Source organism: Herpailurus yagouaroundi, unplaced genomic scaffold (genome assembly GCF_014898765.1).
Source record: "Herpailurus yagouaroundi ecotype Mexico unplaced genomic scaffold, PumYag 140, whole genome shotgun sequence".
Taxonomy (NCBI): Eukaryota; Metazoa; Chordata; class Mammalia; order Carnivora; family Felidae; genus Herpailurus; species Herpailurus yagouaroundi.
The window spans coordinates 43,528,342-43,553,464 of record NW_024412395.1 but is presented as its reverse complement, the minus strand read 5'-3'; the positions used below and the strand labels follow the sequence as shown (position 1 = coordinate 43,553,464).

The window sequence follows — 25,123 nt, the reverse complement described above, 5'->3', positions numbered from 1 at the left end:
AGTTTGCTAATGAAAACCTAAAAATGAAATTAAAATTAACACAAAACTATTACTTGTATAATAGTTATGCATTCAAAATAATTCACCTTAGTGGCAAGAATTCATTCAAAATGTCAACAAAAGCCCTTACAGTAGTAAGATCCAATATATGATTTATTTTTCAGTGTTTAACTTACCGACACAGTTAGGTTCTCCCAAATTATGTCAGAAGCAGAAATATTGGACTCCCTCCATTCCTTCAATGTATCATTGCTAGGATTATGCGGTTCTACACAGTTACACCTGAAAAGGCAAAATAAGTGTCTTTTGTGAACTAAGTACCTTTTGTCACTGTACTTGAAACAAATGTGTGATGGATCCTTCTTCTCCAGTTATAACTTTCCTCTATCTGAGAGAAAAGTAGTTAGGTCATCCTAAACTCCAAGACAGAAAGCATGATAGATATATTGTTATCTAGACATTAGACTACTGTATAGTACTTCCTCAAATGAGAGAGGTCATTTCCTCTCTGTCCCAGTGACAGGAAATCCCTAAATGTATTGGTTAGAACACAAGGCTTTTGGGGGCTTTTGAAACCAGGATGCCTCCTAGCCTTTACCATGACAGTTTGCCCCTAAATTGTAAGTCATGTGGTAAAAATGATAAATATACAAATCTACTATTATAAATTAATTATTTTTATTAATATTATATAACCATGTCAATTAAAGTTATAGTTAATTTATATTCTAAAAGTCATTTATAGTTTTTGCTAATTAGGCTGAAGCAAGTACTCTAGGTATCAAAAAAATCAATCAGTACACGAAAGCTTTTTTAATACCTACTATGTAGAAGGTAACATAATGAATGCCAGGTGGGGATAAGAGAAGAGGGAAAATGCAAGATTTGGGCATAGTACTGTTATTATGTCATAGAAAACAGTTTCTGACTTCACGATTCTTTATAACTTTATAAATAAATCAGAAGAAGACACAAGCAAAAATTACCAACAGATTAATGGTCTCAGATGTTAGTTTCAATTTACAAATTGTTTGTTTCCAAAAATTCATTCATAAGCTGACTATTTGTCCTTCAGAAAACAGTTTCTTACAGAAGCATTTTATAAAAATGGTGGTTGGACTCCCCAATTAACCCATATATATATATTGCATAACTTAAAAGTTATTTGGACTGCTGTATTAGTGGTATTAATCAAACTGTAGAACCTGACTACCATTACTAACATTATTTCTGTAGAAAAATATCTTATAGTTTCTACTTGGCAAATCCCTCTGCCTAATTAAACAATAGTCTCTCTTATGTCTTCTACTTCAGACACTTATTCGTTCACTTATTCTTCAAAGAATATCGGGTGTCTATTTATTATTGCAAGACACCCTACTTGACACACAAAAAGCATGCTTCCTGCTCTCACTAAGGAAGATTAGAAGATTCCTCGGCTGGGCTCACTTGAGGTTGGACCTCTAAGAGGGTAAAGTGTTCCAGTGAGAAAATTGGTGACAAAGGTTTTAAGGGACTGGGATATAGAAGCATTGGCTACTATGGGCAGCTGCAGTGACCCCATGGTAGCAGAGGGAGAGCTATAGCAAAAGGGAAACAAAGGAGCCTGAGATGCAGTAGTAGACATACATTAATGCAATTTATTTAAAACTATAGGTTACTAAGTCCCAGGCACAGGCTGGCTGTACATAAAGCTCTATTCTTTGCTGGCTGCATGGCCATGGGAAGACCACTCAAACACTCTAAATCTTGGTTTCCAACTGCAATAAAGTCTTGCTCAGGAGAATCCCAAAGAAAGTCTGGACTAAGAGAAGGGCTCATACTAAGCAAAGAAGTACAGTAAGAGGTAAAGCTGAAGATGTTGAAACTAATTGAGAGTCTGACTATACACTTGATTCCAGATATCCTCCCTCTACAACTATACACTAATACTTCCCTTCTCCAGAAAAGTTATATTCCCCCCCAACAAAAGAAAGGTTAGAGTTTCCCAGAATCTTTAGTCAAGCTGATTAGTAAGGTCTTCTGCTGTACAAATCCAGTCCATAAGGAGTAGGAGATATGGCTGTTATTTCAAATGTGCCAATCCCATCACAAAGTAATGAGACACATGAAGTAGGCCTAAAGAAAAGAAAAAAGGAATCTGTAAAAACTCATCTTAAAGAAATAAAGGAATATGAATTACCTGTCATAGAATTAAAATAACCATGATAAGGACTCTCCATGAACTCAAGAAAACAATGAACAAACAAAATGAGAATATCTGCAAAGAGACAGAAAATACTAAAAAGAACCAAACAGAAATTTTGGAGCTAAAAAATATGATGACTAGACTGAAAAATTATCTAGAGCAATTCAACATTAAGCTCAATCCAGCAGAAGACTCAGTGAACTCAAAGATAAGCCATTTGAAATTTTCTAGTCAGAAAAAACAGAATGAAAAACAAAATGAAGAAAGCCTAAGAATTATATGAAATACTATTAAGCAGACCAATATATACATTATGGAAGTCCCAGAAGAAAAAGAAAGAGAATAAGGAACAAAAAGCTTACTTAAAGAAAGTTTTCCAAATCTGAAGGGAAACTGACATCCAGATTTAAGAAGCCCATAGAACTTCAATCACAGTGAATTCAAAGAAATCCACACTGAGACACATTATAATTAAACTGTCAAAAGTCAAAGAGATAGAATTCAGAAAGCAGCAAGAGAAAAGCAATTCACATGTAAGAGAACCTCCATAAGACTTTCAGTGGATTTTTCAGCAAGAACTTTGTAGAAGGGAGTAGGATGATATAGTCAAAGTGCTGAAAGGGAATCTATCAACCAAGAATGCTATGTCTGGCAAAACTGTTCTTCAAAAATGAAGGAGAGATAAAAATGTTCCAGAACTGGGGGCAGGGGAGTGGGGTGGGGGAAAGCTGAGGGAGTTCATCACCACTAGACCTACTTTGCAAAAATGGTAAAGGAAATTCTTCAGTGTGAAGCAAACAGACCCTGAAAAGCAACACAAAAGTATATGAAAGTATACAGACACAAAAGATTACTGTAATGGAGGGGTGTCAAAAATCGCTTTTTAAACTTTATTTATTTCGAGAGAGACAGTGAGAGAGAGAGGAGGAGGGGTGCAAGGAGAGGGAGAAGAAGAGAGAATCCCAAGCAGGCTCCACATTAAGTGAGGAGCCTGACACAAGTCTTGAACCCACGAGCCATGAGATCATGACCTGAGCCTAAGTCCAACACCCAACTGACTGAGCCACCCATGTGCCCCCCAAATCACTTTTAATCCTGATCTAAAAGTTAAAGAACAAAAGACTAAAAAATCACCTATTTTACCCATCCTCCCATCCACCTCCCCTCTGGTAACCATTAGTGTGTTCTCTATAGTTAAGAATCTGCTTCTTGGTTTCTCTCTCTCTCTCTCTCTCTCTCTCTCTCTCTCGTTTCCCCTTTGCTCATTTGTTTTTTTCTTAAGTTCTCAACCCTCACTTTAAACAATGCATAGCATCCTGACAGAAGAGAAATAAGGAAACAGAAGACTTAAACAACACTATAGACCAAATGAACCTAACAGCGTATATAGAATATTTCAGCCAACAGCAGCAGAATACAGTTTTCTCAAGTACATACAAAATATGCTCCAGAACAGATCACATGTTATGTCACAAAGTTACGCCTAACAAATTTAAAAAGACTGAAATCATACTAAATATATTTTCCAACCACAAGGTAATAAAACCAGAAAACAGTAAGAGAAAGAAAACCAGAAAATTCACAAATACATGGAAATGAAACAACACACTCTTGAACAATGAATGAATCAAAGAAGATATCAAAAGAAAAGTTAGGAAATATCTTGATACAAATGAAAATGAAAATACAATATAATGAAACTTATGGTATACAGCAAAAGCAGTATTGAGAAGGAAGTTTATAGCAGTAAATGCCTACATTAAAAATGAGGACAAATCTCAAACAACCTAACTTTAAATCACAAGGAACTAGAAAAAGAAGAACAGACTAAGCCTAAAGTTAGCAGAGGAAAGGAAATAATAAAAATCAGAGCAGAAATAAATGAAAGGGATTAGAAAAAGAGAAAAGATCAATGAAACAGAGTTTGTGTTATGAAAAGATCAATGAAAGTGACAAATTTTTAGCTAGACTAAGGCAAAAAATATAGAAGACTCAAGACTGGAAATGAAGGAGGAGGCATTAAAACTGATGGCTCTGAAATTAAAAGCTATTAAGAGATTACTATGAGCAATTATATGTCAACAAATTGGATAACCTAGAAGAAATGGACAAATTCCTAGAAACAGGCAATCTACCAAAACAGAATCATGAAGAAATAGAAATTTTCAACAGACCTATAACTCGTAAGGAGACTGATTCAGTAATAAAAAATCTCCCAACAAAGAAAAGCCCATGACCAGATGGCTTCACTGGTGAATTCTACCAAACATTTAGAGAAGAAGTCATGTTAATCCTTTTCAAACTCTTTCACAAAGCTGGCAAAGAAGGAGCACTTCTAAGTTCGTTTTATGAGGTCAGCATTACCCTAATACCAATGCCAGGAAAACATTCTATAAGACAAGAAAACTGTAAGGCCATATCTCTGATGTATATTTAAGCAAAAATCCCCAATAAAATACCAGCAAACCAAATTCAACAGTACATTAAAAGGATCATACATCATGAGCAAGTGAAATTTATCCTTGGATTGCAAGGGTGGTTCAACATAGAGACATTCATCAGTATGATATACCACATTAATAGAATAAAATATAAAAATCATATGATCATCTTATTAAATGCATAAAAGGCACTTGACAAACTCAACATCCTTTCATAATAAAAACACTCATCAAAGAAGTAATAAATGAATTAAGCAATATTGCAGGATAAAAAATCAACATAAAAAATTCAGTTGAGTTTCTATAAACTAACAATCCATAAAGAAAATGAAGAAAACAATTGTATTTACAACAGCTTCAAAAAGAATAAAATACTTAGGAAAACATGTAACTAAAAGCATGAAAGATCTACACTTAAAACTACAAAACACTGCTGAAAGAAATTAAAGACATGAATGAAATCATGTCTATCTAATCATAAAAATCTATCCATGTATTCATAGATCAGAAGACTTAATGTTGTTCAGATGTCCATATTACCTACCCAGTGATCTACAAATTCAATAAAATCCCTATCAAAATACTAATGGCACTTTTTTAAAGAAATATAAAAATATAATCCTAAAATTCATATGGAACCACAAAAGACCCTGAACAGGTAAAACAATCTTGAGAAAAAAAGAATAAAGTTGGAAGTCTTACACTTCTTCATTTCAAAACACATTACAAAGCTAGAATAATCAAACAGTATGATACTGGCATGAAGACAGATATATAGACCAACAGAACTGAATAGAGACCCTGGAAATAAATCCTCATTTATGCAAGCAAAAGATCTTCAGTAAGGATGGCAAAACTACAAATGGGGAAAGGATAGTCTCTTCAAAAAATGGTGCTGGGAAAACTGGATATCCACATACAAAAGAATGAAACTGGACCTTTATCATACACTGTATATAAAAACCAATTCAAAATAGAGAAAGACTTAAAAATAAGACCTGAGACTATAAAATTTCTAGAAGAAAACAGGGGGAAAGCTTTATGGCTTTGGCATTAGCAATGATTTCTTGAATGTAACACCAAAATCACAGGCAACAAAACCAAAAATATTCAGTGGACTATATCAACCTAAAAAGCTTCTACATATCAAAGGAAACAACAGAAAAAACAAACTATGGAATGGGAGAAAATGTTTACAAACTGTATTTGATGAAGTGTTAATATCCAAAATATATAAAGAGTTCCTATAACTCAATTGCAATAAAATAACCTGATTAAAAATGGGCAAAAGACTTGAATAGACATTTCTTCAAAGAAAACCTACAAATGGCCAACAGCCACATAAAAAAAAAAATATTCAACATCACTAATCATCAGGGAAATGCAAATCAAAACTACAATGAAGTATCACCTCACACCTGTTAGGATGACCATGATAAACAAAATCAACAAAACAAGAGGGAAGAACAGGTGTTGGTGGGGAAATTGGAACCCTTGTGCACTGCTGTCAGGAATGTAAATTGTGCAGCCACTACAGAAAATAGTATGTAGGTTCCTCAAAAAAATTAAAAATAGAACTACCATATAATCCAGCAACTCCATTTCTGAGTATTTATACAAAAGAGTTGAAGCCAGGATCAGGATAATGAAGATATATTTGCATTCCCATATTCATTGCAGCATTGTTCATAATAGAGGTAGAAATAATCTAAATGTCCATCTACAGATGAATAGATACATAAAATGTGGTATACACACATAATGGAATATTATTCAGCCATTGAAAAAAGAAGGAAATCCTGTCATATGCTACAACATGGATAAACACTGAAAAAAATATGCTAAGTGGCTTATTAGTCAGTCAGAGTAGAACAAATACCTTATGATTCCAGTTATTTGAGGTACCTAAAGTAGTGAAACTTATAGAAACAAAGTAGAATAGTGGTTTTTAGGGGTGAGGGAGGGGAAAATGGGGAATTGTTCAATGGATATAGAGTTTTAGTCAAGCAATATGAAAATGTTTAGAGATCTGCTATGTAACATCTGCTGTACTGTACACTTAAAATTTTAATAAAGAGCCAATAGGATAGAATTACTGAATTCTTGGAAAAGATTGAAGACATTGAAGCACAGAAGGCAGGAGAAAAAGAAGGCAGTCAGCAATTCCAAGAAAGATACAAGGTTTTACAAGAAAAGCATATTCCAAAGAGGAAGAAACTAAAACATTGAATGATTTTGAGCAGCTCATGAAATGTTAAAAAGGAGAATTCATTTGACCACGATGTTAAGAACATTGCTGGTTTTGATTCTTCACTATACCGTATATTTATTGTTTTTGTGGTTGTTGTAGGGCTTGCCACATACATCCAGCTATTGGGCTCCACTAATTGCTGGCTAATTTCTCTATTGTTTTTGACAATAACCTTGGCATAAATTGCTCTGGTGATCTGATCCTATTAAATTGTAGCTCCTCTGCCGTTGAGGTCATTGAAGTTTTTCTGATCCTGGAAGGGCTCTTCTTAACTGTCTCATCCCCTGGTTCTCTCTGGTACACTAGCTAGCCTATTGTTCAATCTGTATCTCTCATACAGCTACCTACCACGTCTTAACTGCTTTCCACCAAAACTTCTATTATTTTTGAGACCATGTTTAGGCTCCGCTTCAAAGAAAACCAATCTCTTTGGAGAGAATTTTGGGGCTCCCCTTGGGTAAAATCTCTTCTTTTTAGAATCATTTTTTTAAAAAAGTATTTAATCTGCTACAGAGGTTAATTATATTTGCCTAGGTAATATATAAGCTATGATTCAGGTTTCATCTGAACATGCAGAATCCTTACCAAGCTTTCTCAAATCCTTACCAAGCTTACTCAAATCCTTACCAAGCTTTCTCATAAATTCAAATAATAACATAGATGACTATGGCATAGTAATACTGCTGAAATGAAAACTCTTAATATTCATTAGGAGCAATAGTCTCTTTCTTGTTAAAGTAAATTAGTATTATATTGTCTGAATTTGTTATAGCAAGTGGCAAACATTCTACTTTTTAGGTAGCTAACAATTAGAATTCTCCATGTTGGTCATTCTGCTAATTTACCTCAAGAGAACAAAAGGGTCCAACACCATATAGTTTAATAGGAAATGATCTGAATACTCTGAAAATTTGGTGAAAATAAATTTATATACTATAAAAGGAAAACAAACTGTAAAATAAAGAATACACAGCAAGTTTCTTGCAGAAGTAACGTAACAAGGGAGAAAGGTAGCACTACAACAGATGAATGGATACATCTATGTATAAATTTGTGTGTATACATACATGGATATGCTTTCTCCAGCTACCGTATATTATGATGCATGTAGATATGGTATGCATATAGCTACACTTGCATGGCAGGAGACACTGTTTCCTACTTTAATAGTTTGATTTCTACATTTTGTAGATGGAGGAAATGGAGTGGTAACTTATTCAAGGCCATACTGATTAGATTTGAATGCAGGTCCGCTTGACTCTGACCTCTGCTCTTTTAGCTACAGTATGCTTCCTCCAGCTGTTAACTTTGTGCCATTTCCATCAGCACAGCCAAGAAAGTGAGATGGCTCCAGAATAAATTAAGTAATCTATACCACACTGTATGCCAGGTATCACACCTCCATTCAGTATGCTTGCCCTGTGTACCATTCCCTCAGGGTTATGGTCTCTGTTTTCCAAAGTGAGTAGACTGTGTTAGTGAGGACAGTGGCATAATGTATTACTCCATTCCATTGTTCTTTCCTGTGCCTGCACCTCTCATGTTTGAAATCTCAGCAGTCCGTTTTCAGAGGCTGCACGCTGGTATAGGAAGTCTAAAAAAGCTATCTGTATGAACCCTTAAGAGTTCAAAGAAGGCTCTGGAAACTAAGGTTGTATGCTCTTAAATTTCAAAAGCAGATATTTCAGATAAGTAAATCAAGATAAAATGAGAAAACATCTCACTTTCCTGTTATTCACCTGTACTAATGAACTTAGTCCATAATTCTAATTCAAAACTCCCAAAAGAAAAGAAAAAGAAAGAAAAGAAAACTAGAGACAGCGAATGTGAAGAGATGAAATATGAGTTTGGAATAAGCTCTGTTGTTAATTTCATCCCAAATAATTTTTAGTAACTCTGGCCATAGATGGAAGGATTAATGAAAAACAAAATTCTTCGGGTGCATAAGTGGCCGGGTACCTAGGACACTGGACTTTGGATTCTCCAGCCAGAATTCCTGTTTCATTCAATTCCACACATTTAGTTGAGTGACCTCAGACAAGTTGCTTAACCTCTATGTTGTCTTCTTAAAGTGGGGATAAGGAGGGGCGCCTGGGTGGCGCAGTCGGTTAAGCGTCCGACTTCAGCCAGGTCACGATCTCGCGGTCCGTGAGTTCGAGCCCCGTGTCGGGCTCTGGGCTGATGGCTCGGAGCCTGGAGCCTGTTTCTGATTCTGTGTCTCCCTCTCTCTCTGCCCCTCCCCCGTTCATGCTCTGTCTCTCTCTGTCCCAAAAATAAATAAACGTTGAAAAAAAAAAATTAAAGTGGGGATAAGGATAGCAACCACATGGGGGTATTATGAAGGTAAAATGAGTTAATTTAGGTAAAAGCAGCTAGAAGAGGGTCCAGCATAAGCAAATCTTAACTAGGTATGAGGTATCATCACTGTTATTGTTATACAACTGTCACTACGGCCAGCTCATAGACTGGGATGTTCAACAATCCAAAGGCAAGAGAATGACGGTATCTGCACTTTTTTACATTTTTAAAAACACCGCTTATAAAATGCCAATAATTTTGACTGGTGGTATTAGATTGTTTGGCTTAAAATATACTCTTCACCAAACACATCCTCTACTTACTCTGCCCAAAACAAAGCATGTGCTCTATGCCATCTTATTTATATAAATGGCTACAGAGTGATTAGATAAACATTATAATTAAATGCCCTCATCCAGAAGTCTTTGCTTTTGTTTCAGGGCTAATGGAGGTGATCAGTCTTCCTTACATGAGAAGAGCCTGTGGCTGTCTTCTGGAAAACATAATTTGGTAGAACTCCCTTCAACATTATTACTAATTTTAGTTTCTAGGTTGCAGATGCTCTCCCTTTGCCTTTGTAGTTATTATTAGTACCTTCCTGTGTGTGCTGAACAATAATGGTTTGTGATTCATTTTTTTGAAGTCTCTTTATTGACTAAATTAGCCCCCAGTGTGCTATATAGTAAGTTAAGTATTGATTTAAGGCATAAAATCAGAGAAACTATGATCTATCTGCAGAAGTCAAACACATTTTTATGCCTGTTCTTTTTTCTTTCTCAAAAAGTATTTTGAGTTAAAAAAAAATAATAAAATCACACTACAGAATATTTACAGAATAAAAAATGAAAAAGAAGTCTCTCATATTATTTCCACCAGTTATGGTAGTTTTTTCTTTAAACATATTTCTTTTAGTTCTTCTTACATATATTTTCAACATATTTATAAGCATACAACGTCTTTAATCTTTTTTATATAACACTATAATGAAAGCATTTTCCACATTGCTATATTACTCTTCATAATTATAATTTTTAGTGGATGTGACATAGTTTACTTATTCATTATTACTAACCATTAAATCTGTTTCTATTAAGATGACTATTTAAGTAACACAGTGATAAGTCTTTTCTGAACATTTATTTCCACATTTTGGAATTTGTTCTTAGAAGAGATTGTCTAAGTGCTTATACTTATCTCTCTAGGAAGTCATTTAAACTTATAGCTATATCATGAAAAAAATAGCTTTTCAAAAATATGCAGAATAACTCCCTAAAACACCAGGACTACTAGCCAATACTAAAAATGTAAATACTCTCTCCATTAAATTCTTAAACTTTTTCTCATCTGAATTTCATTTCCATTCAAATAGCAACATCCTCTCCTTGGCCTCTAAGTACATAACTTTGGAAGTATTTCTCACTCTCATGACATTCTGCACCTTTAGGTGTTAGCATTTACGTCAGCTGTAATTAAGCACTTATTTGTGTAATGTTTAATGTCTAACTTTTTCAATAGATAATATGCTACATAAGAGCAGAGGCCCCATCTATGCTGTCATTTTTACATCCCAATGTCTAGCACATAGCAGGCAATGTTGCTTATTCATTCATTCATTTAATGGTTTAAAATTATTTTGTGCTGAGTACTTTGCTAAGTGCTATGGGGAAATACATAGAAATATATGACAGTCCTTGCCTTTTAGGAGTTGTAATAATAATAATAATCCTTTACTATTATTATTATTTTAATATATTGTAGGAGAAAGTTCATGGGCTTTAAAACTGGATAGATTTGAATTTGACTCTCATTTACCATTTATTGGCTATATGATATTGGGCAAATAGTGTATTTTATTATTAGTCTGTTGAAGCCTCATATTGATCATCTGTAAAGCAGGGTTAATACTTATTCTACAGGTTATTGTGAGGTGAAGTTATGTATGCAAAGTTTTGTTATAGTTCATATAAATTAGAAAGTATTTCATAATTTTTTTTTGTTGAGTGAATGAATAAAGTCCTGCTAATTTGAATTTGCTTCCTTCCCCTCCCCCTCCCCCCATCCACTTTATTCACTTTCTTCCCATTACCATTGTCTGAGTCAATAGTCAGAAGTTAAACTTTTCACACCTAGGTTATTGATCCTTTCTCTACTTTATATTATCACCTTCTAATCTATTATCACATAATTCTTCCCAGAGCTTTGTCATCATCCCCAAGTTTTTACCATATAAAACTTATTACAACACTTAAGGATCCATGCCAACTGGTCCCAGGAGTCCATTCTGTGTACCTCAGGGCCCTTGACTTTAATTATGACATGCTCATGTGGAACTTACAACAAAGAAAGAGAAAAACATAGACATACCATATATAATAAACTCAAGGGTTTCTTCCATGAATATTTGTTCTATGAATATTTCCCAACTTCCCAGAGTAGTTTGTTACTTCTTCCTCCAGGATTTTATACACATATCTAGTATAAATACTGCGCTAAGCTGCAATTATTTGAGTATGCATTGCCTCTAGCTCCCTTCTCATTCATTGATTCAACAAATACTTGATGTGCAGCACAATGTACAAAGGGCATCTGTAGGCTCTTCTTGATAATCACTGAGCTCCTTGAGAGTGGAGACAACATCTTGCTTATTTTCATACTACCAGCACTAACACAATACAGAGAAGATGAATGGGCACTGAAGGAATGAGAAGAGAATGTGTGACGAAAATGGAAAATCTACTTATTATACCTTAAAAGTTTTGCTCTATTCTATCTTTATAGGTTGCTCTTTTCCTGAAATGGGAAGTCAGTTTGGTTATGGGGAACTGATTTGATGAGCACCACCTGGCCCTAATTAGCTAATCCTGTAACTTGCCATAGGATGAATTTCCCAGACTCCAGTTTAACACTTTGAAATATACAGAGAAAACCAGGCTTTCTTTCTCATAATCTTATCTCCTTTATCCCAAATATTATAGGTTTGATAGGCATCCTTCCAGATCTCTTATTTCCTATGTATTTAAAATATACTTCCTTGCACCAGCATTCTTCTCAAAACTAGAACAAGCAATCCTAAAATTCATATGGAACCACAAAAGGCCCCGAATAGCCAAAGAAATTTTGAAGAAGAAGACCAAAGCAGGAGGCATCACAATCCCAGACTTTAGCCTCTACTACAAAGCTGTCATCATCAAGACAGCATGGTATTGGCACAAAACAGACACATAGACCAATGGAATAGAATAGAAACCCCAGAACTAGACCCACAAACGTATGGCCAACTAATCTTTGACAAAGCAGGAAAGAACATCCAATGGAAAAAAGACAGTCTCTTTAACAAATGGTGCTGGGAGAACTGGACAGCAACATGCAGAAGGTTGAAACTAGACCACTTACTCACACCATTCACAAAAATAAACTCAAAATGGATAAAGGACCTGAATGTGAGACAGGAAACCATCAAAACCCTAGAGGAGAAAGCAGGAAAAGACCTCTCTGACCTCAGCCGTAGCAATCTCTTACTCGACACATCCCCAAAGGCAAGGGAATTAAAAGCAAAAGTGAATTACTGGGACCTTATGAAGATAAAAAGCTTCTGCACAGCAAAGGAAACAACCAACAAAACTAAAAGGCAACCAACGGAATGGGAAAAGATATTTGCAAATGACATATCGGACAAAGGGCTAGTATCCAAAATCTATAAAGAGCTCACCAAACTCCACACCCGAAAAGCAAATAACCCAGTGAAGAAATGGGCAGAAAACATGAATAGACACTTCTCTAAAGAAGACATCCGGATGGCCAACAGGCACATGAAAAGATGTTCAGCGTCGCTCCTTATCAGGGAAATACAAATCAAAACCACACTCAGGTATCACTTCACGCCAGTCAGAGTGGCCAAAATGAACAAATCAGGAGACTATAGATGCCGGAGAGGATGTGGAGAAACGGGAACCCTCTTGCACTGTTGGTGGGAATGCAAACTGGTGCAGCCGCTCTGGAAAGCAGTGTGGAGGTTCCTCAAAAAATTAAAAATAGACCTACCCTATGACCCAGCAATAGCACTGCTAGGAATTTATCCAAGGGACACAGGAGTACTGATGCATAGGGGCACTTGTACCCCAATGTTCATAGCAGCACTCTCAACAATAGCCAAATTATGGAAAGAGCCTAAATGTCCATCAACTGATGAATGGATAAAGAAATTGTGGTTTATATACACTATGGAATACTACGTGGCAATGAGAAAAAATGAAATATGGCCTTTTGTAGCAACGTGGATGGAACTGGAGAGTGTGATGCTAAGTGAAATAAGCCATACAGAGAAAGACAGATACTATATGGTTTCACTCTTATGTGGATCCTGAGAGACTTAACAGGAACCCATGGGGGAGGGGAAGGAAAAAAAAAAAAAAAAAAGAGGTTAGAGTGGGAGAGAGCCAAAGCATAAGAGACTGTTGAGAACTGACAGCAAACTGAGGGTTGATGGGGGGTGGGAGGGAGGAGAGGGTGGGTGATGGGTATTGAGGAGGGCACCTTTTGGGATGAGCACTGGGTGTTGTATGGAAACCAATTTGACAATAAATTTCATATATAAATAAAAAATAAATAAATAAATAAATAAATTTGAAAAAAAAAATAAATAAATAAATAAATAAAATATACTTCCTATGCATTTTTGAGAGTTAAAACATTGTCTCTAGAAGGCTGCTCTCAGGGGCTTACCTAAGGCCACAAAACAAGATATTGGTGCAGATTTCTATCCCCAAACTTTTAAGCCAAGTTGTTATCAAGCTTCTTAAAAATAACAAGCTGATGTAGGGCTTCAACACGATGTAGTAAAACTCATCTCTAGCCAAGATTTTTTTTCCCTCCTTGTCAAATGCCTATTTATGGGTAATAGAAATAAGTACTTTATGTTCTAATAAGCTCTAAAATAAGAATCCATTTTACGTCCATTATTCAAATATTTACGTTTCTTATCCCTCTATTTTTATATTTTTTTTTACTCCTGCTAGAAATTAAAAACTGCTTGAAGGTAATATAAAAAGACCTAAATACAATACAAATTTATCCAAATGCTTCTATATTCTAAATATTAATAATAAAAATTACTTTGGCAAACCAGTGGCCTATAATGTAGTACAGCATCAACAGGGTTCAACTAGATGTTAGATGGCTAAGGTTTTAGCCCCAGTTCTTCCACTTGGGTCAGCCATAAACCCTTCTGAGCCTCTGCTTTTGGGTTTTTTTTTTCTTGTTTCAAGTTTTTTTTAGCCCTCAAAAGAGGTAATATTCATTCAACACTTACTCATTTATGCAACAAATATTGAGTATCTACTTTGTGCCAGGAACTGATTCAGACATCAGAAAAGCAGGGATCAAAACAGACTAAATTCCCTCCCCTCATGGACCATTTACTCTAGGAATGGAACAGACAATAAATTAGATTGACAGGCAAAGGTACCACTCTAAATAAGCATAAAACTACATGTTGGTGAGGATGTAGATCAATGGGAACTCTCATACATTGCTGGTGAGAATGAAAAATGGTACAACCACCTTGGCAGTTTCTTACAGAGTTAAGATACACCCTTTCATAAATCCCAGCAATCCTGATTCTAGGTATTTACCCAAGATAAAATGAAAACATAGCCCAAATAAAGTCCTGCAGGTGAAGCAATATAGCCCCAAAGCAGAAACAACCCAAATGACAATCAATTTGTGATTGGATAGACAATTTGTGGTACGATCATACAGTGGAGTACTGCCCAATTAAAAAAAAAGGAATAAATTGATGCATGCAACAAAATGAGTAAATCTCAACAGTATTTAAAATAAATGAAAAAACGCTAGACACAAAAGGCTCCATACTCTATAATTCTATTTATATGAAATTCTAGAAAAGGCAAAACTTTGGAGACAGAAGTCTTATCAGTGATTGTCAAAAGATGTGGGTTGGGTGAGGGATTCACTGCCAAGGGGCGTAAGGAAACATTTTGGGAAATGCTCTACATTTCAACTGTGGTGCTATTCATTTGTCAAGACTCATTTAAGGATTACTTAAAAGGGGGTATATTCTATTGTATGTAAATGATACCTCAATAAATCTTACATTTAAAAATATAAGTCAATTATATAATATTTTAGATAATAAAGGGAGAGAGAGGAGAACGTTGAAATTTTAGATAGAAAATCCTCAAGTAGCAAATTTTGAAGAAAGTAAAGGAACAAGCCACATAGATATCTGGAGAAGGGCATTCAGGCAAAAGGAAGACCAAGTATGCAGATGGAGAGGCAGAAACATGACCAGTGTGTTTCAGGAAGGGCAAGCATATCAGGGTGACTGGGGCAGAGCGGTGAAGAAGTAGGAGATGAGAGAGAACAGATCACACAACAGCTGCAAGATAATGGCAAACCATCAGGAGGCTTTGAGGTGCAGAGTGACATGAGGTGACTTACATGGTAAGAGAATAATCCCAGCAGCTTCATGGAGAACAGTCTATGAGAGACCAAGTGTAAAATCAGGAGCACTAGTTGGAGTACAACTGTAATAATTTACACAAGAGATTATGGAGGTAGAGAAAGTGGTAAAGGGTGTTCAGATTCTATACAAAGCCATTTGATTTGCTGAGAAATCTAGGTGTGTGAGAAGGAGAGTCAAGAATAAAGCACTTTTTTTTTTTTAGTCTACACAGTTGAAAGGACGGGGATGCCATTGGCAGGAGGAGAGACTTGAGAGAGCTTCCTCTTACAACCTAACACAAATAGGACTAAACTATAAGCATCTACCCAGTATGTTAGTTTGCTAGAGCTGCCGTACGAAAATACCACAGACTGGGGGGCTTAAACATCAGAAAGTTATTCTCTCACAGTTCTGGAGGCTGGGAGTCCAAGATCCAATGCCAGCAGGGTTGGTTTCCTCTGAGGCCTCTCTCTTTGTGCAGATGGCTGCCCTCTTGTTGTGTCTTCACAGGATCTTTTTGCTGTGTAAGTACATCCCAGTGTCTCCGTGTGTCCAAATTTTTCTCTTATAAGGACACCAGTCAAATTTCATTAGGACTCACCCATATGACCTCACTTAACCTAAATCACTTAAAAAATTTTTTTTAATGTTTATTCATTTTTGAGAGACAGAGACAGAATGCAAGCCGGGGTGGAGGGCGAGTGAGGGGGCTGGTGACAGAGAAAGAGAGGGTGACAGAACGTGAAGCAGGCTTCAGGCTCTGGGCTGTCAGCTCCGAGCCCGAGGCGGGGCTCAAACCCATGAACCGTGAGATCCTGACCTGAGCAGAAGTTGGATGCTTAAGTGACCGAGCCACCTAGGCACCCCATAAATCACTTCTTTTAAAAGCCCTGTCTCCAAATGTAGCCACATTCTGAGTTCCTGGCTTCCACATACAAATTTTGAGGAAACACAATTCAGCCCATAACATCCAGTAATATGATTTCAGAGTGAGTAGGACCATCTTCCTTATCCTCCAAAAACTTGATTTTAGAATTTAAAAAAATTATGTGTTGGGTGCTTTATTCTTTTAGATATCAAAATTTTAAAAACTTAGAATAAATAAAACTGGACTCCTACAAATCATCTTTAGAGCAAGTTCTAACAGACCAGGTACCTATGCAATGAAGACATGAGCAACACTGGAGTAAATGGAAGCAACAGAACTGGCCTGGACACAACCTCACAGAGAATAGCAATGAGTGTTCACTATACAACATAGTTTGCTACCCTTCACATACTATGCAAACAGCCTTGCCAAGAGATCGTTTATAAAGATAGGTTTTGGGGTGGCATACCGTTCTGCCTGCTACTGAGAACTGTAACCATAGAATGTTTTTATGAAGTGAATGCCTTCCTTTCCCGAGTTGTATATACATACTTCTTCACTTGACGTTTTCCTGTTTGTTGAAAAATAAATGTGAAGTGCATAAGCTGAACACCTTATATCATCAAGAAATTCATTTATAAAAAAATAGGCTAAGCTAACTGAATTTGGTTAGTTTTATAAATATCTAGTAAGGAATAGTGTTCAGAGCAATTAGCATATTAATTTCAATAGTTAAAGGGAAGTGTTTCTTCCTCCCAAACAAGTTATTAGCAACGTCTCTAAGCATTCATTCAGTGTGACTAATACTATAAAGAACATAGCAGTTACACTTAAAATATCCAGCAAAAGTGACATGAATGAATAAATAACGTAGCAACTTTTTACATGAACAAGAATACTTTTCCATCCCCATAGGAATGGCAGATACCCTGAGTAAAATTATCAAATCACATACAAAGTGCCAACACTGGCATTATACTCATCTCATAAAGAATTCATGGCAATGTGCCCAGCAGGTGAAATATTCCAAAAGCAGGATACTGGTACTGTTTTAGCCTATCATCAGGTACCAAAAATGGCTGGACAGTGAATCAGTTAGGAATTAAGCCTCATGTGCCATCTCCAGGAGTTGAGGCTATATGATTCACTTGACAGATTTAACTTTTAAAAAGACTTTATTTTTAGAGTATTAGGTTCACAGCAATATTGAGCAAAAGATACATATACCATATACCCCCTACCTGAATGCATTTATCACTTCCCCCGTTATCAACCAGAGTGGAACATTTGCTGTAATTGATTAACCAAATTAACATACCATTATGATTGAAAGTCCACAGTTCACGTTAGGATTCACTCTTGGTGTTGGACATTCCATGGGATTGGAGACATTTACAATAAGATGTATCCACCATTACGGTATCATACAGAGTAGTTTTACTGTCCTAAAAATCCCGTTTTATTAATGTTAAGTTTTACAAGTTCTTTGTAGGTTTTAGATAACAGTTCTTTACTAGACATGTCTTTTGCAAATATATTCTCCCAGTCTGTGACTTGTCTTTTCAATCTCTTGACATTATCTTTCGCCAAGCAGAAAATTTTAATTTTAATAAGGCCCATCTTTAATTTTTTCTTTCTTTCTTTTTTTTTTTTTTTAAATTTTTTTTTTTTTAACGTTTATTATTTTTGGGACAGAGAGAGACAGAGCATGAACGGGGGAGGGGCAGAGAGAGAGGGAGACACAGAATCAGAAACAGGCTCCAGGCTCCGAGCCATCAGCCCAGAGCCTGACGCGGGGCTCGAACTCACGGAGCGCGAGATCGTGACCTGGGTGAAGTCGGACGCTTAACCGACTGCGCCACCCAGGCGCCCCTAATTTTTTCTTTCATGAATCATACCTTTGGTGTTGTATGTGAAGAGTCATAGCTTTAGTCATAGCTAAACCCAAGGCCATCTAGATTTTCTCCTACATTATATTCTAGGATTTTTATAATTTTGCATTTTACAGTTAGGGATATGATCCATTTTGAGTTAATTTTTGTGAAGAGTATACAGTCTGTGTCTAGATTCATCTTTTTTTTTTTTTTTCATGTGGATTTTTAGCTGTTCCAGCACCATTAGTTGAAAGACTAGCTTTGCTCCATTGTATTTGTTTTTGCTTCTTTGTCAAAGATTAGTTGACTATATTTATGGGGGTATATTTCTGGGCTCTCTATTCTGTTCCATTGGTCTATTTGTCCATTCTTTTGCCAATACCTCACTGTCTGGATTACTTAGCTTTATAGTAAGTGTTGAATTCAGGTAGTGCCATATCCTCCAACTTTGTTCCCCTTCATTACTGTGTTGGCTATTCTGAGTCTTTTGCCTTTCCATATAAACTCTAGAATCAGTTTGTAGATGTCCATAGAACAACTTTCTGGGGTTCTACTTGGGATTGTGTTGCATCTATAGATCAAATTGGGAAGAAATGACACCTTGACAATATTGAGTTTTCCTGTCAATGATCATGTACTATCTCTCCATTTATTTAGTTTTTCTTTTATTTGTTTCTTCAGAGTTTTGTTGTTTTCCTCATATAAATGTTGTACAAATTGTGTTAGATTTATATCTAACTATTTTTTTGGAGTGCTAATATAAATGGTATTGTGTTTTTAATTTGAAATTCCATTTGTTCCTTGCTAGTATATAGGAAAGTGATTGACTTTTGTACATCAACCTTGTGTTCTGAAGCCTTGCTATAATCACTTATTGCCTCTAGGAGTGTTTTGTCGATTCTTCCAGATTTTCTATATAAACAATCATGTCATTTATAAACAAAGACAGCTTTCTTTCTTTCTTTTCAATCTGTATACCTTTCATTTTCTTGTTTTGTCTTATTACTTTTGCCAGAACTTCCAGTATGATGTTGAAAAGGAGTGGTGAGAGGGACATTCTTAACATATTCCTGATCTCAGGGGGAAAACTTCCTAGTTTCTCACCATGAAGTATGTTACCTTAAGGTTTTTCTGTATTATTTACCATGTTGAGGAAGTTCCCCTCCATTCCTAATTTACTGAGAGTTTTATCATGAATGGGTGTTGGATTTTGTCAAATGCTTTTAGTGCTGTTATTGATACGATCATGTAATTTATCATCTTTAGCCTATTGATGTAATGCTTTGTATTGATTGATTTTGGAATGTTGAACCAGCCTTGCATACTTGAAATAAATCCCACTTGGTTGTGGTGTGTAATTTTCTAAACATTGTTGGAGTTGATTTGCTAGTATTTTATTGAGGATTTTTGCATATTTGGTCATAAGAGCTATTGGTCTGTAGTTTCCTTTTCTTATATCTCTGTCTGGTGTTGATATTAGGGTAAACTAGCCGTATAGAATGAGTTAGGGAATATTCTCATGGTTTCTATTGTAGAAAATTGGTATAATAGTTTCTTTAAATGTTTGGTAGAATTCAACGAGCCTGGTGCTTTCTTTTTTGGAAGGTTATTAATTATTGATTCAATTTCCTTAATAGATACAGGCCTATTTAGATTATCTATTTCTTGTGTGAGTTTTGGCAGATTTTCTCTTTCAAGGAATTGGTCCATTTTATCTAGATTATCAAATTTGTGGGCATACAGATGTTCATGGTATTACTTTATATTCTTTTTAGCTCCCATGGCATCTTTAGTGATGTCCCTGCTTTCATTTCTGATATTAGCAATTTGTATACTCTTTTTTTTTTTTTTCTTAGTTACCCTGATGAGAGGCTTATCAATTTTATTGATCTTTTCAAAGAACGAGACTTTGGTCCTCTGATTTTTTTTTCTCTGTTGATTTCCCTTTTTAAAAAAATTTTTTTAATGTTTATTTTATTTTTTTAATATGAAATTTATTGTCAAATTGGTTTCCTTACAACACCCAGTGTGACTTCCCATTTTTAATTTCATTGCTTTCTGCTTTTTTATTATTTCTTTTCTTTTGCTAATTTTTAAATTAATTTGCTTTTCTTTTTCTAGTTTTCGAAGGTTGAAGCTTAATTTCTTTTTTAATCTATGCATTCAATGCTATAAATTTCCATCTAAGCACTGCTTTTATTGCATCCCACAAATTTTTATAAGCTGTGTTTTCATTTTAATTTAGTTCAAAATGATTACTTTTAATCTTACCAGTACAGTTCCTTACACTGATTAACAAGTCAGTACTTTCACCAATGAAAATCTATTTCCGATATTCAGCAAAGCCTTAGTGTTGATTGAAATGTGACTCACAGGCTTGTGATCACCTTTTCTGGTGTTTAGGCTCTCTGCTTTAATGTTAGCTGACTACTCCTGGAGTTTGGACTCCTGACTAAAATACCAGCTACCTATGGCTGTAAGTTAACCTACATACACATATTACCACAGTGTCTGTGCTGAGATATTTTAATATAAATTGAAACATCATTATATTCCACTTTAAATATTTCAGAATATACCCTTAAATCTAGGTCCGTTCAGGAAGTGAAGAGAAATGAGGTCAGTACTTCAAAGACTGTAAGCCTTCTGAGAATGGTCATCATATCTCAACAAAGTGAAATGATGAATTGTGGCCATGCAATGCATCTTAGAGAAGAAACCACCAATTTTTGCTTATCACTCTCCCTCTAATCTTGGATGCTTATGTAAATTTCTGCCCCTTCATAGCTATTTAACAACAAAGCATGAAAGATAATTCTATATAATGTCTGTAAATCTATAGTTACAGAGAAGGAAAATAGTAGCTAAAGGTGCATCTGAGAAGTAACATTATTGCAAGACAGTTAAGAAAGGTTTACTCATATCTACCAACCCCCTTGGCCTCTAGAGATAGAAAGATGAAGAGATTCTAATCTTGTACACATAGGCTCATAATCCATTAGGAACAATGAGGATAACACAGGCAAATAATAAAGTTATATTGGATATTATTGCTAGTGGAGATAAGACTTTATCATTGAAATAAGAATTTAATTCAGAGCAAAAGGGAAAGCAAAGATATCAAGGGTTTGGATTAAAAATCAAGAATGAGATGGGTTGCCAGAAGTGTATCTATTGAATAATCATTTATTGAGTGCCTACTATTATATTTATTAGATTCTAAAATGTCAGATAATCTACTTGCTTAATGTCAGTTGTAAGGGGCATTTCCAGAAATGTAAAGATATGAACATGCTCATTTTATGCACGTGCCAAGCACTTTGCTAGGACAATGGGCTCAAAGGGGTGTCTAATAGTCATGGACGTAGCATTACAGAGATTAACCTGGTGGAGCTACACATACATTACACAAATAAATACATAGAATATAATTACAAATTTATTTTGCAAGAAATCTGGATAAATTTTTCAAGTGCATATGTAGTAAAAATCTGATTTAAAAAGTGGAAACACAGGGGTTTCTCTAAATCTGAGTTTTATTCTTTATTTTTTGATGAGTGAGTACTATAAGGTCATTGAGCTATGAGAACTACCCTTTCATCTTCTTTTCCCCTGAATCTCAGAGCAACTTTTGAATCTCTGCTATAGTTTGCAATCCTGCCTCTCATTTCTTCCAGATGACTTCTACACCATATTGGCACCCTGTCTAACTCTTCAGTCAGAACTAGTTTTATGGATCCAGATTTGTACATATGTAAGTACATTAAGACTCTCTTAACATCTCAAGTTTATTCAAAACTTCCTGTTGAGGGGCGCCTGGGTGGCGCAGTCGGCTAAGCGTCCGACTTCAGCCAGGTCACGATCTCGCGGTCCGTGAGTTCGAGCCCCGCGTCGGGCTCTGGGCTGATGGCTCGGAGCCTGGAGCCTGTTTCCGATTCTGTGTCTCCCTCTCTCTCTGCCCCTCCCCCGTTCATGCTCTGTCTCTCTCTGTCCCAAAAATAAATAAATGTTGGAAAAAAAAAATTAAAAAAAAAAAAAAAACTTCCTGTTGAAATTTTTAAGAGTCAGGTTAAAGATACTGTAAAAGAGTACACTTGCCTTTACTTGCCAGACAAGCTTGGCCAGGTGACGTCAATTATTTTCCAACACATTCAGTTAATCAATATGTATTAAGTATCACTTACTATAGTTACAGTATTATGCTGAGACTGGAGGGATACAATTATTACATGTTTTCTATCTTAAAAGAGGCTCAACTCTAGTTGAGGAGATGAGAAAAATAATACCCTTCTATGAGTATAAGGTCGGTCAATAAATAACATTTATCCAGAACAGCCCTGGGTTATGTGGAGGGCTGAGAGTTGGATAAAAACAACAAAGATAGGAAAAAAACAAAAAACCAAACCAAACCAACAAAAAAAAAACCTTTCAAGAACCTAATAGTAAAATCAGTCCTCCTAATGGCTTGGTAATTGTTGATATTATTTAACTCTAGTCTGCTAGTATATTGAAAACCAGAGTAACAGACCCTGGTCTCTGCTTTGACCCAACCAACTGCAAAGAATTCATATCACCCCAATCTTTCTTTAGCTAGCCATCTTTGAAAGCTTTAGATTATTACTATATATTGAAGGAATATTTCATGTTACATAGCAGAATGCTTTATTCTATTTTTGCTGTTTCTTAAAATCAAAGCAACCTAGAAAAAGTTATTCCCACAAACTCATTACTTATTGCTAACTTGACATATTCAGCTTGATCATCTGGTATAATGTATATATTCTTGAAACTAAATTGATTATCTTGACACTTGCTCTTGGCACAATGAAAAGAAACTTATAGCTTCAAATATAAGGTCTACATATTACCACATTATAAGGTTAGGATGCCAAAGGAACGAGGAAAGTCTTTAAAAAATCAAAGACATTTTGTTATTTCACTGGTAAAATTATGGGTTTAGGAAAATCTGAATACAGGAGGCCCAAGTATAAAGAATATCTGAAACGCACATCCTAAATATGATGCCTTTTTCAATATCTTACACCTAAACCAACTATGTGAAAGCATGGGCATATTAATTTTGCAAAGATTGCAATCTCAGATATGCTGCATCCCAGCTATGACATTTTTTGAAAAATTTTTCTTATAAAAACTGTGAAAGCATGAGGCCGGCAAACATCAGGAGAAAATTTTAGGTGACCATGAGCATGATGACACTTACAGACTGCTTAGTGTGAAAAGGTCATGGTGGCAAGAACAAGAAAAACCACAAGTATCATATGGAGCTCACGAAACAGAAAATGCTTTGGGCACAAGCATGATATTACACTGTGCATTAGCCATTATTGTTAGCAATACTTTTCTTTACCTTTTTTAAATGCACATGACCAAAAGTACGCTAATAAATATATTCATCATACGCATAGCGAAATATTTGTTTTGCTTCTCCAAGACCAGGTAATAGCAATACCTGATCAGATTCATGCACACACTGTGAGTGGTACTGAGAGCCAGGGAATCATGGCTTGAACATCAAAGTGAAGATGGTTCAGTAAAGATGTCTGGTCAGCACATTTCCCAGGGAGACTACCAGTCTCCAACCATTTCACCTCACCACCCAGCAGGATGAACCCATCTTTCCATCTCTGCTGCCTTCCTTATTACGGCTGAGAAGGGCACATGGGCAATGGAAAACAGTGATTAGCACACATTTCTGCTCAGCCTTCACATAATTAGGTTTTAGATGTGTACACTGTGATAAAGCGTCACTTGAACCTAAACTCGTGGGGATCCTTTTTTAGAAAAGCGGAGATGGAAACATTAAGAAAGTCAGGACCCATGCAACTCTCCTCCTGATTGCCATGAAAAGCAGGAATCATGGGCAAACAAAGCTATTTTTGCTTTCAAATTATCCTCTGAGCATTTGTCTTACTGAACCCCACAATTTGTCTTGATCTCATCACTTTTGGGGAGGTTGAAATCCCATGTTTACCCACTGCCTTACCATCATCTCTAATCTCTCTCTTTCCTCTGCCTCTCTGTCTTCATTTTCAAACACACATAGCTCTTTTCTGTCACAAATTACCATTCTCAGGATCTCGCTGCCCTCTCCAGCAGGCACTGTTTTTCACTTTCTTTGACCAAATCGGCCTCTGCATACTTTCTCCCTTTCTTTACCACCTACTCTCATCTTCATTTTTTGCAAACTAGCTTGTAGTCCTGCCCCCCTCCCCATCCAGTGCTGTTTCTTACGTTAACAATGATCTCTCTCCCTCGTCCTGTTTGATCTCTACACCACTGTCCTCTAAAGACTTCTTGACCCAGCTTTGTCCCATGCCTTTTACAACCTGACACCATCCATGTTTGTTTGTTTTTTGTTTCTTTTTCTGATTCTTCTTACTTTTTACCTATTGCTTGCATGCTCCCATTCTTCTATCTTCAAGCTATGACCATTATCCAGGGCACAGTCTTTGCTTCTCTGATCTTTTTCCTTTTTACACCTGGAGATTTTCAATGGTATTCCTCAGTCTGAGGTACTTTGATGCTGCCACTGAAGGTTCGGGAACAAATGGAAGGGTGGGTGGACAGCTGGCGCCTCCCCACCACTGCACATGGAATAGTTCTGCTTTTACCTGTTTTACTTGGGCCATATTTTGTCTTTAGGAGAGCTTATTTGTATTCATCAGTGTACTGATGTAATTTGAAAATTACATCAAAACCATAAAACCTGGATCCAGCTT

At 35.9% G+C, this 25,123-nt stretch overlaps 1 protein-coding gene across 7 annotated transcripts in view; it reads right to left on the bottom strand.

Moving 5' to 3' along the window:
* The window catches only part of SLC4A10 (solute carrier family 4 member 10), a 297,084-nt gene that overhangs the window by 47,649 nt on the left and 224,312 nt on the right, over positions 1-25,123 (bottom strand). For all 7 annotated transcript variants that reach the window (XM_040475187.1, XM_040475186.1, XM_040475188.1 and 4 more), the window contains one exon: positions 177-282. In XM_040475187.1, coding sequence (XP_040331121.1) covers positions 177-282 — 106 coding nt within the window. The remainder of the gene's footprint in view (positions 1-176; positions 283-25,123) is intronic.